The 18,902-nt window shown below is 34.5% G+C and overlaps 1 protein-coding gene across 1 annotated transcript in view; it reads right to left on the reverse strand.

Moving 5' to 3' along the window:
- PDE3A (phosphodiesterase 3A) overlaps positions 1–18,902 on the reverse strand; it is a 320,190-nt gene that overhangs the window by 125,941 nt on the left and 175,347 nt on the right. Inside the window, exon 2 of the mRNA XM_045873781.3 lies at positions 2,278–2,328. Within this exon, the coding sequence (XP_045729737.1) occupies positions 2,278–2,328 (51 nt within the window). The remainder of the gene's footprint in view (positions 1–2,277; positions 2,329–18,902) is intronic.

Here is an 18,902-nt window from a genome sequence, read left to right on the forward strand (position 1 = left end):
CACCTATTAATATTGTGCTTATTGTGCTTTTATGACATTTTTCTTCTAATTTATAATGACAGAGTAACCAATCCAAACCCAAAAATACATATATTCAAGAAGGTCATATGTCAGGTTACAAATGGCAAGATTTCATTCTTTTTTTATGGCTGAGTAATATTCCATTGTGTGACTGTATTTGTTTATGTATGTATGTATATACATATATATATTATATATATATTTTTATATATATATTTTATATATATATATAATGATGTGGATGGAGCTAGAGAGTATTATGCTAAGTGAAATAAGTCAGTCAGAGAAAGACAAATGCCATATGATGTCATTCATATGTGGAATTTAAGAGACAAAACAAACAAGCAAAGGGAGGGTGGGGAAAGAAAGAGGAGGCAAACCAAGAAACAGACTCTTAATTCTAGAGAACAAAGTGATGGTTACCAGAGGGGAGATGGCTGGGGTTGGCGGGACTGGGCGGGAGGGGGAGAATGAGTGAAATAGGTGATGGGGATTAAGGAGGGCACTTTCTGTGATGAGCACCAGGTGTCGTATGGAAGTGTTGAGTCACTATACTGTACCCCTGAAACCAATATTATACTGTATGTTAATTAACTAGAATTTAAATAAAAACTTGAAAAAACCCAAACAGGTCATATGAGTAAATAATACTTATTTTAAACAAACATATATAGCACTACCTTACTTTGAAAGGGCATGTCGTCCTGAAGTTACTTGGCATATTTTGAATATCAGAATGTTTTTGGTGGCAATAATGAAGAACTGCTGAATTCCTTGTGCTCATCTTTAGTTTTTGTTTTTGTTTTGTTAAGATTTTATTTATTTATTTGACACAGAAAGACACAGCGAGAGAGGGAACACAAGCAGGGAGAGTGGGAGAGGGAAAAGCAGGCTTCCCGCCGAGCCTGATGTGGGGCTCGATCCCAGGACCCTGGGATCATGACCTGAGCTGAAGGCAGACGCCCAACGACTGAGCCACCTAGGTGCCCCTCATCTTTAGTTTTTCATTGGTTTCGAAGCACATAGCATTTACCATACATTCATCATTTCATTCCCAATCTTGCAGCAAATTCTGACTTAAAATATTACAGGTGTGTATAGAGGGAGAGTTGACAGAGAAAATGGAAAAGGGAAGTAAGAGTGAAGGAAGGCAAGACAAATTCTTTCAGATAACTAGCTTAATTGGACTGGTTTATATTACCTACTAATCAAGTTGATAATGGATGAAAATAAAACCACGGCTATTAAAATCTCAACTTAAAACAACTGACTGGGTTTTATTTTCCCAGTGACCTCAATTAATAACCACCAGGCAAACTTAGTGACAGCACAGGTCCATGTCAGCTTTGTAAAAAACCTGGGAGAATCTCACATTCGATAATGAACTCTCACATACAGTACTGCATATTCAGCTTGCTTTCTTTTAGCCATATTTTTTAGTAGCAAACAGAAAGTGTGAGCAGGAGAGGTAAAAATATCCCACCCACTTAATTTTTATTTGGCTGTCTACAATCAGGTAAACACACAGGCTGCTAAGAGATAAAGGATTTTCATCTTTCTTCACAAAATACCGCAGGAGGAGAGAGAATTTTCTTCGTGTAAAACTCAGCCCTCATTCTGTCAGGCAAAGTAATTATGGAAGCAAAACAAATCCACATTGTCTAATTAGGTCATTAAAAAGCATAAATGCGTCATGGAAGTTTTTCCCCTTGCCTAAGACATAAAGTAAGACAATGAAAACAATCTGGTAATATAGAAAGGTTCAGAATTTGTTTCTTTTCAAAAATAATAGGTCCTTTCATCTTTCTATTTCCCTAAGATGAAGACAGTTAATTTGGAGACAGAATCTGTAATTAGTTCAGGGTTTACTTTGATTATGTTTCAAAATATTTAACCAAAAACAGGAAGATAGAGAAAGAAAGAAAATACATAGAAAAATTATCAAAGGAAGTGAATGAAAGCAAGAGAGTGGGTTGCTGATCAAAATGTATTGTGCAGAGACAAGATGAATATAAAATCTACATTCATATAAACACAACCAATCTGGGATACCAGAAAGCTCTCAGGAAGAATATACAGGCATCTGCCTCTGGGATTTGAAACCAGACTTTAATCACAGCTAACTTAAATAAAAACAAATGGCATGATTATTTGCCTCTTCCTCTCTCTACTTGTTATTGCTTGAGTTTTAGAAGACTCGTGGCTCAAAATGTTAAGAAACAAAATTCAAAAAAACGGAAAGGAAAATAAACTTACCTGTGATCCTCTTGCCCCTCGTTTGTGGTCCCATTCTGAATGCCCCATGAGCTGTAATATAATATAATAATTACCGTAAATTCAATGACACTTATTTTATGTGGCGAATATTTTTACTCTTTCTTCTAAAGAATACTTTTTTGAAATCTATGTTTTAATATGAATGTATTAAGTAGCTATCATGAATAAATTAATACACCAAAAGTAATAATAACCTCTGGTTTGATAGCTAATATTTCAACTGGTAGTTATTTCCAAGATATTTTAATATCACTGTGTGATAGAAGAGTCTGCTAATCTACAGCTTTCTGGTTCTTTGTCAGGAACATCCTAGAAAGATGTTAACATGGGTTAAGCTTTTTACATGCCATTAAGCTCCTAGCTTATTAAGAAAATATGCTAAATAAATCATTAGCATAGCTTAATTTACTGTCATGAATGATAAAAATGAGAAGGCCAAAATATTTCAATCATTTTTAGTTCGGTTTTGATAGTATCACAAAAATATGAGCGTTCTAAAGAGTGAAATGATCTAATGTGAAATATACCCCCAAGGTCACAAAATACAGATTTTCATAAACCTATAAAACATTATCAAGCTAGTCCCGTAATTGTAATAGCCCTGAGCTACTTTGCTTATAAAGCATGATATTTATTGAAAATAACATGTAACTAGAAGAATACTAAGAAAATACAAGATATTGGCTGAGAGAAATAAAATTCTATTCATCTATCCAGTATACTTACTATTCATGTGTCTCAGTGGAAGAACTCCCCATCACTAATAAGCTAGCACATGAACAGGACAGACTACTCAACATATTAATATACCTTGTTAGCTTTTCTATACAACAGCAATGACCCCTTAGTAGACACAATAAAAAAACTGTTCACAATAGCAACAAAAAAGTAATATGTTTTTGAACATTACCAAGAAATGTTTTTAACCATATACAGAAAATGGTAAGACCTTACTGATGGCCTTACAATGTCCCTGATTAAGAAGACCGAATTCTATAGAATTATTAAGTGTTCAATTCTACCCACACAAATTTACAGGTTTAACCCAATCTCAATCAAAAGCTATTCATATTTGTTTAGGAAACTGAAAAAAAAAAAAACTACATACATTTTATCTGAGAGAATAAACTGATAAGAATCAGAATATATTAGGAGAGTAACACCCTAGTGGGTTATTAAAACATATTGTAAAATTTAACCCAAATTATGGGACAATGATTTAAGACTCAAAATATAAATGAATGATATGTAGTGGACAGTTGTGAAATGTCAAAATATGAAAAAGAAAATATAAAAATCAATGATTGATGAATTAGTTCATGAGTGGAAAAAAAAGAGAAACATTCTATGGAAAAAAATGAGAACTGAACCTTCTAATATATACAAATATAAATTCTAGATAAAAAGCAAATTTAAAAAGATGAAATGGTACATATAAAATAAAATCCAGACAAATACTTAGACTACCTTGAAATATAAAAAGATTTTCCAAACTAAACACACACACGTACACACACACACAGAGGATTATGATCCAGCTACATAAAACTTCAAATGTCTGCACAAATGTCACACTGGCAAAATATTTCCATTAAGTGCCAGGTAAAAAAAATAATATCTTCAGTGCATTAAGAGCTCTACAAATTTGAAAGTAATGCAACCCTAGTAAATAGAGGAAAGGATAAAGACAGTTCACAAAATTAATATCCATAATCAATATTCAGCAACAATTTTCCTTGAAGTGAAAAAGTTCAGTATAAACAATAACAAGAGATGACTCTTGCCTATCAAATTAGCAATCTGATCTTGTTGAATATTCGGTAGAATTTAGAAAGCTAAGTATGCATATAGATTGCTCGCATGTAGTGTATAGATATACACATGTATATATTTACACACTTATAAATACATAGACATACACTAGATATATTAAATTTAATACATATTGCATACTCTTAAAAATTCAGACCGTTTCAACTAGAAAATAAAAATGTAAAAATTCAGTAATTACAATGTGTCAATCACTGTGTTATCCAACAAAAGGGAAACTGTCTGCTAACTTAGAACATAAAAAGAACATAACATAGAATTTCAAATTTGGTTTTCAGGGCCTTTTTACAAAATTACATATGAAATGCTTATGGGATTATAAGTGAAAAATGTAACAAATTAATTTTAAATTACTCATTTTTAATAAGATGATCAGTTATTTTAAGCATTGGAATTAGTGAAATGATTTAATTATAATTTGGCTAGCACACAATTTTAGGTAAATTAGGCCAGGTAATCATCATATAAAACTGAATGCTTAGATAGTTGATATTTCTTTAATGCTTTAATTTTTTTTAATGTCTGGATTTAATGGCATTACATCTGCTAGTAAATATTCATTGATACTCATTTAAAGTTGATTATAAAAAAGTTAAACACTAATCAACTAATGAAATAAATAGTCTGATTTAGAAACATATAAATTAAGACCATTTAATTAGTTATTCACTAGAACTATCAAAAACCATCTTGACACATTTCAATCACCTGCCTTATTGAGACCTTTGGGAATACTCTTTGTCAATAATAGGAAGAAAAAGAAAATAATAGGAAGATGTGAAGCTTGCTTGGGCAACTTTAAACAGATGTTAAACTTGAGTACTATGCTGTTAGAGTAAAATAATTTTTTTAACATTTTAAAATTTAAATTAAATTAACATACAATGTATTATTGGTTTCAGAGGTACAGACCAGTGATTCATCATTCTAGAGTAAAATAATTTTTAAGCAGAAGGGTTATCTTCTCTTTTCCCTGTTTTATCTAAATCTTAGGAAAAATAATACTTTATAAAAGACTGTTATGCCTATTATCCTCTTGCTAATGAGCTTCAACTAAGAGGATAACTTAGCAAATTCTACTATCATGAGTATCACAGTAAAAAGAGGTAAAAAAAAAACACAAACACAAGTTATAATCCACAATATATTGACTTGGAATATTTGATAATGACAGGTAGTAAGTCAAAAAAGATAACATTTCTCCAGGATCAGAACTAAAATAAGAAAAGCACAGATTTCACTGCCTTCTATCATTAACTATGTAAAAAAAAAAAAAAAAAAAAAAGATGATTTTTAGTCTGAGAACAAAAATTTTCAAAATGTAGACTCATTTGGGGCATCACTTAGTACAGAACAAGAAGATAAACTTGATCATTATAAGTCAGAACTTATAAACCTCTAAAAGTTCACTAAATCTGACCTTTTATTTTGAAACATACCATAGAAAATTTGCCATATCAGAGAGTGTTATTTCCTAGCATTATACAATAGACTAATGAGAGAGATTTAGGGTAAAGGAATTCTATTTTATTCTATCATTGCATATTTCTACCATATATTAATAACATTATTCTATTTAAAAGTCTGGGTTGACCAGCCATGTGTTAATATGTCAAAATGTATTTTTGAATACTATTACTACTTTTTTCAAGTAATGAAGAGTTCTAGAAATCTACATGTTATGTGAAATACAATCTAAAAAGCAATGAACTCTGAAATGATAAGATACTGTAATATTCTCTATTCAATAGAAAGAGAGTCAAAGGAAATTAACAAGATTTTTTTCCCTTTGGACTTCAGGAAATCATACAAAGGCTTTGTTTTTAATGAAAATAACCTGAATCAAACTTCAACATTAATAATTTTAGTGTTGAATGTATGAGGTTTGTTATAATACTTTCTGTAACTTGTTTTTTCAGTGCAGAGAAAGAGGTGGGGGTGCTGCTGGCCAGAGTGTCCGGGCCCTACTGTCTCCATGATTACAGCGTACCTGGCACCGATGGGGGTGAGGTGGGGAGTGGGGAGGATAAGCACATGATAGCACGCAAATTTTTGTCTTAGTTGCACATAGAATTTATTTTACTGTTATAATAGCACTGTCCTTAGATCATGGACCAAAGACTAAAATAACCAAAATGTTTTCACTATCCTTTTAAAAAAAAATCATCCATTGTGTGATAAACTGCCTGACTTAATATTACAGATTATTTAAATTAAAATGAAGCATTTGGCCACAGATAAGTATTCCTGTTAAAGCAGAACCATAGGCCTAAATGTTTTAGGAAGTACCTAGACACCTCACTGGCCTCCCTCTCTTGACTAATGATTAGGAGAAATCAAAAAACTTGGTTATAATAAATAATGGAAAGGAGAGCTTGCACAATAAAGTCAGTGAATTTCAAAATTAAGTGCAAACTGATGTTGGTGAGTTATCAATGAGAAAGTCAAAACATCCTTTGAATCAAACAGGTAGGATTGGTATTGAATTGCAGATGACAAGTAGGCATTTGCCATTTTCATGGGCTTAGATAAAAGACAGAAATGGGTCATGGACTATGAGGAACAGAAGTAAAAACTGTAGATTTTTTTCTTTTTGCAATTGAAATCATCTGCGCTAAACTTTCAAGACAAATGAATAGCAGCATGATACCTAGGTAATTCTGGGAAAAGAGACCAAAAGTTCATTAACATGATATGATGCTCTTTCTGGTGAAGGAAGGCTTGTGATTTTATTATTAGTTATATAAAGTTTCTAGAAATGTAAGAGAGAGAGAGAGAGACAGACACTAAGACCAGAAAAATGAAAAAAAAATAGGATATTCAAATATATTCTAGTTGATAAAGAATACATGACTCCTTAATTCAGGAAGAAAAAAGAATGTCTCTCACCTTCTATAAAAACTACCCTCTGAGTTATTTAACTATGATTATTCCTCTGGGAAAAGGCATTTTAATAAGAAGGTTTGGGAATACATAGGTTACCACGGTTATGCCCACATATGCTAAACAAAAATCTTTCCATCTGAGGAAGGAATTCTCTTAAAAAAAAAAAAAAAAAAAAAAGAAGAAGAAGAAGAGTATCTTTCTTCTTTTCCAGCTCCCATTAATCAAGATAGGCAAAGTGGAGACCCTTAAATTTATTTCTAGGAAACAAAGTATACTTCCTTTAAAAGAAACACAATCTGTTATTTAAAGCATTTTGAAAATCCTAACTTCCTTGACACTGAGTCATTTTCATCCTTGTGGAATAAATTCTTTTCTCTCTCTTTTTTAATAATACATTTCTACATCACAGCCTTCAGCTAACAGTATGCTACACAGTACTTAGTTCCAAGGAAAACAAAACCGCTGCCAAACACCGAATTTAAAAAGTTCACAGGAGAAAGCAGTCAGCATGGAAACAAAATGGTTCCATCCAAGCAGAGGTATTTTTAATAATAGCATGAGAAATGCAGATAGTTGAAAGTATATTTCTGTAGGTACTTTCCTTTCTCATTTCTATATTTTTCCCTGAGCTATAGTCTCCTACTACTTTTTGTTAATATAAAAAAGAATGCCTTTTAGGGGATTCATGGGAAGAAAAATTTCACCATAACTATTATTGAAAAGAGATGAAAGCTGCATGAGAACCATGAGAGGTGAAAAGACAAATTCTTTGCATGTCCTTAAAGAGGCGAGAGGTTTTAGATAGGAGAAAAGGTAACAATGGAGAGCAACAGTAACATTGTCATCTTCACCTTCCTCTCCAGAAAACCATTCTTCTGTTTCACTTGTTGAAAATTACTAAAGCATATTTTTGAAAACATTTAAAAATAATACATATACACTGTAATATATACTATTATATATGTACATTGTATGTACTTATTATATATTATGTATGGTACATGTAAGGATGTCAAAGTTACTACATAACCCCCTTGTCATTGCATCATTTATTCATTAAACAAATCTTTAACACATCCTTATTATATGCCTGTTACATTCCAGGGACTATTCTAGGCACAACCGATATATCAGTGAACAAACCAAGATGCAGCTCTATTCACCTGGCTCTTATAACCCTAACGAAAGGAGATGGAACATAAATGAACAAACATACCAGATGATGATAAAGCTATACAAAAGCTGAGATTGAAGGATGGAGAATCAGTGGCTAATGGCAGGTGGGGGCTGGGAATCGAGCTGCTTTCATATAAGTAGAGATCAGGAAAGTCCTTTCTGAAAAAGTGACTTTTTATGAGAGAACTGTATAAATGAGAGCTGTACACACAGGTATCTGGGGGCCAGGCTGGCCAGACTGAGGAAAGAGAAGATACAAAGATCTCGAGCGAGGAGCAGAAGTGGTTATTTGAAGAGCATGCACAGTGTCCTTAAACTAAACATTTTAAAAAGGGTTGGATCTTTTTAACCATAGGTATATATTTGGTATTTACTCCCTCCCTCTGGTATGGAATTATCTAAAAGTTAATCATTCACTCCGCTCATTAAAAACTGCAAAGTACATGCTGTAGGAGCAATAAGGGACCAGGGATTCTCCCTTCCCCAAAATCTTCCTCAATTTTATTCAAATCAACATGAATTTATGGAACAGATCCCACACTCCATGAAGGCACCCTTAGATTAGCCATATCACAAAGCATAAATTTGTCGTCCCTTCACACGTTTTTTCAAGAGTCATAAAATACATAAAGAGCAGGGCTGCCTTTTAGCTCCGTTTACTGTATGAGGCATGAAACGTTCAATTTGATAAGCAAATTAAATCTTGTCTTTACCATTAGCATGTTCCCTTTGGATTCTTCCCTTGGCAAACTCTTTTTTATAATCTCTTTACTACTTACTTAGGCTTTCTCTCTCTCTGGGATTCTAGGTAGGAAGATGGGCCTGGACTGCTTACTCCCCTGTCTGCAGAGTTTACCAGATGGCAGTGTCCCAGCCTGGGAAGTCTACACAAGCTCAGTTCCTGTCTAGTCCTTTTAGGGGAACTGCTCTCAATCCTTTATGTTTCTTTCCTTCTCTTGTTATCATTGGAGTAAGAAGTTCAAGAGGACAGTGTGCTCTGCAGGAAAGGGACACTGAAATCTGTCTGTGATTTGGGCCTTAGGCCAAAGGAGTTAACAGAATCCCTGAGGCTAACCACATACTGTTCCCAGCCCTGGGGGGTTCTTCCCTAGGGTTTGGGGCGTAGAAAGGCCTAATGCAGGTGATACTGACAAAAATTTACCCTCCTTTATAATTAATCAACAGACTGGGAGGAGACTCCCTCAGCCTCCTTTGGGTAAACCAGATAGGACTGATCAGCAGCCTAGGTTCTTACCCATAGCCTCCCTTCACCACCACCACTTCATCACATCCCCACACCCCAAATCCATCCCACTCTGCAGGGCATGAGTCAGTGGTGAAGATTTTAGGGGGAGACAGGACATGGTTACATTACACAGAATACTGCAAAGAGCCACAGAAATATTCATCAGATACGTCCAAGGGCATCATAAAGTATTTGGGTGGGGGGTGGGGGGCTGTTACTACTGCTTGCCCTTTACTCTTAGGGTGGGACAAGAGAAGTGAGTCTTTTTTAGCTTACTGGTCCCAGCCTTTCATGCCTCAAGGATCTTAAGGATCTTTCTCAGGATATAAATATGTGGGGGTTTTTTTCCCCCAGAATAATTCAGCTTTCTCCTATTCTCCCCATCTTGAATCTTCAGACAAATCAGCAGGAAAAAAAAAAAAATTCTTTAGAACCCTTAGCATTGAGAGCCTGGAAATAGTAAAGCACTGAATGACTGAAATTAAGGGATATTTTTCACAGTCAGTAATAACTACCTAAATTCCATCCACTTGGCACAGAATAAATCCCTGATCCTGACTCTTAGCGTTCCAATCTAGTATAAACTTCATAAACACGAGGGAATGAGAAGACTTCAAATAGAAAGAAATCCAAATATTCTGGAGTTTGAAATCCCAGCCTCTCTCCTGCAAATCCTCCATCTATTTCTGGTAATTATGATGATATTCCCACACTCTGATTGAGAGTATTTCCATAATTCTATTTCTGTCTCCATTTTCACAATGACAATCATTACCCTAAACCTATGTGTGGCCACTGATGAATCAAACCTTCCATTATTTTTACGTATTACATCTTGACTATCTTGATGACATCAATTTTGGCACTTTTACTGCCAATTTCCATTTCTGGTACTACTAGTAATAATGCAATCACATCAATCTTGTGCTTAAAAAGTGCAATATTTCATAAAGAAATAGCCATAAAGTAAAATAAGCTTGTGAAATTCTGCAAAATAGAATTCTACTTAAACAGTCTCAATATATATTAGCATTGTTAACATTTGAGGAAGTCTTAAACAAAGAAACATAATTCAACTAAACATTTCCAGAAGTATTTGATCATAGAACATTTTTGTTTCAAAAGGGATTAACAATTTTCCTTGAAACACATTCTGAGAAACCATTTTTTACAGTTTCCTGAGTGATTTTCTCATACATTATTTTCCTACAATTTACATAATCATGTATAAGCACACAATTTTTTTCTACTGCATTACATTTAACAATAAGGAGTTACTGAGTCCAAACCAAATATCACATCCTGAGCAATGAAGTACACTGGTAAGGAAAAAGAAAAAGACGTGGGAGTTGATTTGTCCTCATGGAATTCATGGTGGATAATTAATGTGATAGATTTATTTCTCTAAAATCCATTTTTCTACTCTCTAGTCTCCACCTCACTTAAAAACTGTTGAACAAGAGAAAAACCAAATTTCTCAGAAAATCCTACATAAATACTGTAAATTAATCATACTTTTATTTTCTTTTTTTCAAATTTTTATTTAAATTCTAGTTAGTTAACATATAGTATAATATTGGTTTCAGGAATAGAATTTAGTGATTCATCGCTTGACGGGTATTAATCATATTTTTAAATGTTGGCTATAGAATGACCTGTAAATGTATAGTAAATTACGTCAAAAGTTAAGTTATACCAAATTCTACTAGTATGTCAGTAATTCATTGCTGCATTCACACACTCATTCATTCATTCATACACCCTTTTAACAAATATTTAATGGGTACCTACGATAAATCTAGAGCCCCGTGCTCTATGTAAACATAACAAATGTTATTGTCAAACCAGAGGCACCACAGGATCTTGAAGTACCTTCTGAACTATTGATAAAGTACAGCATAGGGGTTAAGCACATGGGTTCTAGGGGACTGCTTGGCTGGTTCAAATCTCACATCTGACATGACAGTCTTACTAGACACATGATCTTGGAAAATTCAGCTAATGTTTCTGTGCCTCAGTTTCCTATCATTAGAATTCAGATAATAATAGCATTTAATTCATGTGGTTTGGGGGAGTATTAAATGAGTCCTTACATAAAGAAAGGCTTAGTACAGTACCTGGTGTGTAGTAAGTACCACTCATTAAATGTTAGCTATTATTTCTATCACCATTAATAATTATGTAATATTATTTAGGTGTTATTACATTCTGATTCTTTTTAAAAAGTATAATTCAGATGATCTATATGGTTACTTTCTATTAAATTAGAATGGAAGAAACCCATCCCCGGACCCATGCCAACACACAATTTATAAAATCTGATCAAATTCATGAGTAAAACAAAACTTCGTGCACTAGGACTCAGAGTAACATAACACAGGTACATGACCATTGAGTCTATTGAGTTTACTGCATCAGGTTCAGATTATTTTCTGTGTAACAATTGGAAAATCCAAACTTGTGACCTTACAACATTACTAGATCCCCTTGGTGATGCACACAGTAATGACAGCTGGGATGGCTTACTCTTCCTGATGCATAAATAGTAGCAAAAAGCTGAGAACCACAAATAGCAAAGGCTTGAAAAGATCAGCTAGGTAAAAGCCATGCTATGTTTCTTCAATCTGGAAAAGACTCGCACCTTCAGGTGTATCATCTATTAATTGGAAACACAAACAATTTCCAATGCAAGTGATAGTTAATGCCCTGAAAAAAAAAAAAACAAGCAAACAAAACAAACCCAAAAAATCCATGCAAGTATTTCTAAAATGATCACAGTAAAAAAGCTTTTACGTTCTTAGCAACAAAACAAATGCATTTTTCTTATAAAATAGTACACAAGTATTCTGGCTTCAAGTGATTAACTCAATCAACTTTACTTCAAGAGAAACCTGAATTTCTGAGCAGCCTTGAATGTGACTATAAATCTGTATTTTACAGTTTGTTGAACTACCTCTTGTATTATTTCTGCCAATTTGTGTAACTGAGTAGAAATCTTTAAAAACGGGGGTTTCATTTATTATTTCCAGCTCTTTACATGTTATTTTTAGACTGGGCCATGTTAATATTTCTCAGTTTCCCCATATATATTCAGATTCCATTTATACAATGCCTCCTGAAAGGACTCATTCAAGAATATTACCCCCCCCCCCGCCAAAATTATTAAAACTCAGTCAAATCCACCAGGGCAACTTCATGAAACTAATCTATAAAATTGATCTTAGAAGAACAATTTGGAAATCCCAAGGGAAATAGTAAAATCCAGAAATAGTCTCAGTTGTGGCAAAAGCTTTAACTGAAGATTCACAAAGTATTGCATTTGGATAGCTTTAAGGTTTTTCTTTTTTTCCCTTTTTCTTCATCAAACATTCTTATGTATTGTAGTGGTGTCCACAACATACAATTTCTTTAATGTAAAAACATTAAAATTATGTGTATGCTGAAAATGGGAAAATTAATTTGATCCCCAAATAGTTTTAACACTTGTGAACCTATAAAAATATATGTATATTAGTACTTAGTTGTTAAGCCCTTATGTCTCAACAAAACAAACTAAATCTGAGGAAAATTTTCCATTTAACCCATCTTTCTTAGAAATGGTCTTAAAAGTCAATAGCATGACTTTTTAAAATAAATCTCAACAATTCACATTACTTAAAAAATTGAACTCATTTTAAGTCTCATAAATGACATAAAATACTGAATTAATTTTTTGATAATTTCCTCTCAATGTGAAAGTTACATTTTTCCAAAAATGCTTTTCGTGAATTTTTAAAAGTCTTATTCAATGCTAAGCCATGTTTCTCATTAGCGCCAAAAAAACTTCAGCAAAATGACATAATTCCCGACATTTTCCAGGCTACTTCCTCCTTGTCAAACAGCTTCACTTTGGAGTTGGTGAGAAAAGGACAGATTCACTTAAGTGGCAAAAAACAATATATGCCAACTCCATTACAGGTCCCTTGGGGTTCTTCTTTTTCCTTGGAGCTTGGAATTGCCAAAATTACTTTAGTTCTACTTTCTACAATTAGTAAGTTTGAACAAAACATGTCCAAACATGTTGCCCTCAAATTCTTAAACGTTGTTGGAAATAATTTATAAGGCCAGAAGATATTCTCTTAGATCAAGCTTAAGGTAGAATATATATCCACATCCCCAAATTTGACCTAGCCCCTCAATTCTTCTTCATGGCTCCAAGAGCCATTTGATATGTTGAAAGCAATTTCTTGTGTTTGTTTATACTGCAACCAAAGTTCCTTTCATTAAAAAAAGTTTTCTTGGAAATTTATTCCCTTTGGGGACATATTATGTGGGTCACTAGGGATGAAGGAAAAGAAATTGGAATATAAGATGGGGAAGGGGGAGAAAAGAAGTAGGAATATAGTATGATCTAAAGTTCTTTGTTGTAAGGAACTTTTTGAATTTCAAACTTTATGAACTTTGAATTACGAACTTAATAAATTCTTTGTATTTTATTAGCTAGGGCATAGTATTACGGGTGCAAAAAGAATGGCCATGCTCTTCTCTATCTCAATTCTTACTTCAAGTACTAGAGCAGAGAAACTTACTTGCCTTTTATCTTTCTTTCTTTGTAAACATTACTATATGCCAGATCCTGTACTAAAGGCAAAACATAAAGAGGAAGAACTAAAAAAGGTGATTTGGAGGGAAGAAACACAAGAAAATAGATACACAGCTACCTAACAATGGCTATTAAAAAAAACAAAACAAAACAAAACATCATTCTGGGTTGTAGAAGACCAATCCTGATTGATGTATCAATTTACCACTGACCTTGTCAATTTGAATCAGTAATATACAATGGATGAGATTCTGGATTTTTAGATTATTTGTATAAATTGAAAACTCCCTGGATATTTTTTGGGAGGGAGAGGGGGACATCTTAAAGGAAGTATACAATAAAAAAAAATTTTATTAAACACATTTTCTTTGCTTCCAACATAATTGGGAGTACTAAAGATTTTACCAAGAAAATGTTTCAATATAAATTGTGATTTAGAAATAAGGGGAGGGATGGAATTTGACAAAATATTTGTACATCACTGCCACATCACAGCCAACCTTCTTTAATGAAATTGCCATAGAAAATTCTTTAGTTTCTGATTCTTTGTCGAGACATTTAAGGATTAGAATTGTGGGATTCAAAAATGATCAGAAAGTCACATTTGAAAATTGAAAATTATTGTCATTTATGGGAATTTAGGGTGATTTTCCTGTTAGCCTCCGTTTCTTCTTTTTTGGAAGTGGTCGTGAGGGAATGACTGTTCCCCTGATGTTTCTGGCTGCAGGGTATGTGCAAAATGCCCAAGGTAGTCTCCTTGAAGGGTAGACTCCAGAGTCAAATTTCTTGAAATCAAATCCCTATTTTACTCTTCCTAGTTTAATCAATCTGAGAAAATTATTTTATCATTTCTAGGTTTAGTTTCATTTGTAAAATGGAGATGATAGTATTACCAACTTCACATAATTTTTATGAAGATGGGGTAGCCAGTGTAAAACCATGCAACTGGCTTCTCACTTATTTTAGATTTAAATCTGAACTGCTATAACCTCAAGGCTTGAATATTATTTGCCAAGCCTGGAATGAATTTTCCCATTTCGTCTATCCATCCCTTTTCCTCCATCCATCCATTCATCCAACATCAATATATATATTGAGCACCTATTCTTGGACAGGCTTGATACTGGGTACTGAGGTTAGGGAGTAAACAAAGGCGGCCAGCCTTGCCTTCATCATCCGCTCCCCCCCCCCCACTCTTCAGCATGACTGTTTCCTGTACTTACAGCAGTATGAAATTATCTTGTCTATTCATTTCTTGTTTTATTGTCTGTCTCCTGTTCTAGAAAGTGAGTTTGAGGATAGCAAAAACTTTTGGTCTTATTTTCTATGTGCATTGGGCCTGCTACCAGTTAAGGGACTCAATAAATATTTGTTTAAAGAATGACTAATTAGTTTGCCCAGAAGAAAATAAGGGAAGCCAACTAGATAGAAATTTAAATAGTGAAGAGTTGAATAAAAAATTCTCTAGCTGTGAACCCTTTGTCTTCAATTTCATTCTCCCGAGAGTTGTTGTGCTATAAAAAAGCATCTTGTTAAACACATAAGTTATCAAATTATGAAGAATAAAATACCTATTATTTCAGTTTTAAGATTCTGTGGCACCTCTTGATGGAAATGTCAGAATACCGAGTTGCTGTAAGCTCAGGGGTGCAAACAAAGTACATAAGTACCCCTGAAACTAATGCAACATTGTGTGTCAACTATACTCAAATACAATCATAAGAATAAAAAATAAAAACAATCAACCAAGAAAGGAAAGAAAAAAGAGTACATAAGTAATAAAGACTCTGTCTTCATAAATGTCTTCATTCTAACTCAGAATCTTGTCTTTTGTCACTTGCCTTATGTGACCAAAGGCCTCTATTTGCTCATATCATATACATTTTATTCTTTTTCCTTCTTCACAGAACCCCAATGTTCATAGAGATGGCAATGCGCCCAGCTTAAAAACTACATTTCCTGACCTCCCTTCCCTTAAAAATCAGGCACCCATGGGACAGCCTTGACAAATGAGATATAAGCAGAAGTCACTACGTGAAGCTTCCAAGAAAATTCTTTAAAAGAAGAGATTTGGCTAGCTTGTCTCTTTTGCCCTTCTGCCTTCCCATTCTTCCTGCCTGGAAGGGGTATAGGATTCTGGAGATGAAGCAATCATCATCCGACACAAAATGACCATGAGGGAAAGATAATTGCTTCTGCCCCAACATCCTGAAGCCATGAAAATGTCATTATCGAGTTATTCATTATTTGAGCAAACATGTACAAATGCAACCTCCCTCTCCCTCTCTCCTTCTCTCTCTCTCTCTCTCTCTCTCCCACTTCCAGCTCTCATGAAAGAGCAGCAAAATGAAAGGCAATCAATATATACCAGGAAAGGCCTTGGAAATGGAAGAAAAACAGATCCACACACATTAACTGACTTTGAATTTACTCCAAGGCAAAATCACAACATGCTAACTCTAAGATGGGTACACAGAGGAATAACTGATGTCATCAGTTTGATTTTCATTATGTATATGACACATATATCAAGTGCAACTTCATGAATTAAACGAACACAGTAGAAGTAACTTGTAGATGTCTCAGTTCCCTTTATTGCCATATACCTGGATTTTAAATAAAAAAGGACTATCACTACTTTAAGAAAAAAAAAAAAAAAGACAAATGCCCATAATTCTGAGAACCATGTAAAATCATGTTTTGGAGACCAGATTACAGCAATGTTTCTGGAGTATGTTTTGCAGAACTTGTTGTTAACAGTTGTTTCAGATTTAAAAAATCATTAAAACAGATTTTAGAAATAGTGGGCTAGACACAGTGGGTTTTTTTTTTTAAATACTTTATTTATTTATTTGACAGAGAGAGACACAGCGAGAGAGGGAACACAAGCAGGGAGAGTGGGAGAGGGAGAAGCAGGCTTCCTGCGGAGCAGGGAGCCCAATGCAGGGCTCGACCCTAGGACCCTGGGATCATGGCCTGAGCGGAAGGCAGACGCCTAACAGACTGAGCCACCCAGGTGCCCCTAGACACATGTTATTTTTAATACAGAACTTCACATGTCCTTTAATATTACAACCTCTGAGAAATAAAGCAAATGAATTTCTCAATATTCTCAATTTCCCAAATACATTTTACCTCAGAAACTGAACTAATTTCTCGCGGAGCATCTTATGTACCATTAGAGCATAGTTTGCGAAACAATGAAATGAAGAATTTTGTTCTTCAGGGGCACCTGGGTGGCTTAGTCATTAAGCATCTGCCTTCGGCTCAGGTCATGATCCCAGGGTCCTGGGATCGAGCCCCGCATCGGGCTCCCTGCTCAGCAGAGAGCCTGCTTCTCCCTTTCCCTCTGCCTGCCGCTCTGCCTACTTGTGCTGTCAAATAAATAAATTAAAAAAAAAAAATCTTAAAAAAAATAATTTTGTCCTTCAAAAGTTTAGAGTAAGAATTTCAGAGAAGAACAATACAAAAACAAGTAGTTCTTGATGAGTCATGAAAATGAACATTAACTTTAAAATCCAGCTTTTAGAGTAATTTGTCTGATTTTTGTTTTTAAGAATAAACATGCACAATAATTGCATCAAGAAAGTGAAAAGACAATTCAAAGAATGGGGGAAGATATTTGCAAATAATAAATCTGATAGGGGATTTGTATCTAGAATATCTGCATACAGAATACAGAACTCTTAAACAACAAAAAGAAATTAACCCAACTAAAAAGTGGGCAAAGATTCAACAGACATTACTTCAAAGAAGATATGCAAATGTTCAGCAAGCACATTAAGAAGATGCTCAACATCCTTAGCCTCTGGGGAAACACAAATCAAAACAACAATGAGATACCACATCACACCTGCTAGGATAGCTATAATATTTAATACACTCACATAGGATACAACAAGTACTGATGAGGATGTGAAGAAATGAGAAACCTCATACTTTGCTGGTGAAAATGTAAAATGGTGCAGACACTTTGAAAAACTGTTTCGCAGTTTCTCAAAATGTTAAACATGGAGTTACTATATGATCCAGGACTTTCACTCCTAGGTATATACCCAAGAGAAATGAAAACCTATATCCACACAAAGATTTGAACATGAACATCCATTGGAACATTATTCATAATAGCTGAAAAGTGGAAATAATTTAAATGTCCATTAACTAATCAATGAACAAAATGTGGGATATTCATATGATGCAATTTTTGTAAAGACTTTATTTAATTTAGAGAGAGAGTGCGTGAGTGAGTAGGGGAAGGAGCAGAGGGGGAGAGCAGGGAGGGGGGATGAATCTCAAGCAGATTCCGCCCTGAGCATAGAGCCCTACGTGGGACTTGATCTCACAACCCTGAGATCATGACCTGAGCCTAAACCAAGAGTCAAAAGCTTAACTGACTGAGCCACCCAGGCACCCCATGATGCAATTTTATTTGTCAATAAAAAGGAATGAAGCTCTGATACACGCTACAACATGGATGAACCTTCAAAACATTATGCTAAGTGAAAGAGATCAATCACCAACAACCAAAAATAGTTGATTCCTTTTATAAGAAAAGTCTAGAATAAGCAAATCAAATCTATAGAGACAGAAAATAAATTAGTAGTTGACTGGGACTGGAGGTGGTAGGGAGAGAAGCAGAAATGGGAAGTGACTACTGATGGATACAGGATTTCTTTTTCCCCAAAGATTTTATTTATTTGTCAGAGAGAGAGAGAGAACACAAGCCGGGGGGAGTTGCAGGCAGAGGGAGAAGCAGGCTCCCTGCTGAGCAAGGACCCCTCCCCCGCAACGTGGGACTCGATCCCAGAACCCTGGGATCATGACTGAGCTGAAGGTAGACGTTTAACCAACTGAGCCACCCAGGCTTCCGGGATATGGAATTTC

This window comes from Mirounga angustirostris, unplaced genomic scaffold, assembly GCF_029215605.1.
Source record: "Mirounga angustirostris isolate CCGP_5_RB_7025 unplaced genomic scaffold, mMirAng1.0.hap1 SCAF_5, whole genome shotgun sequence".
Taxonomy (NCBI): domain Eukaryota; kingdom Metazoa; phylum Chordata; class Mammalia; order Carnivora; family Phocidae; genus Mirounga; species Mirounga angustirostris.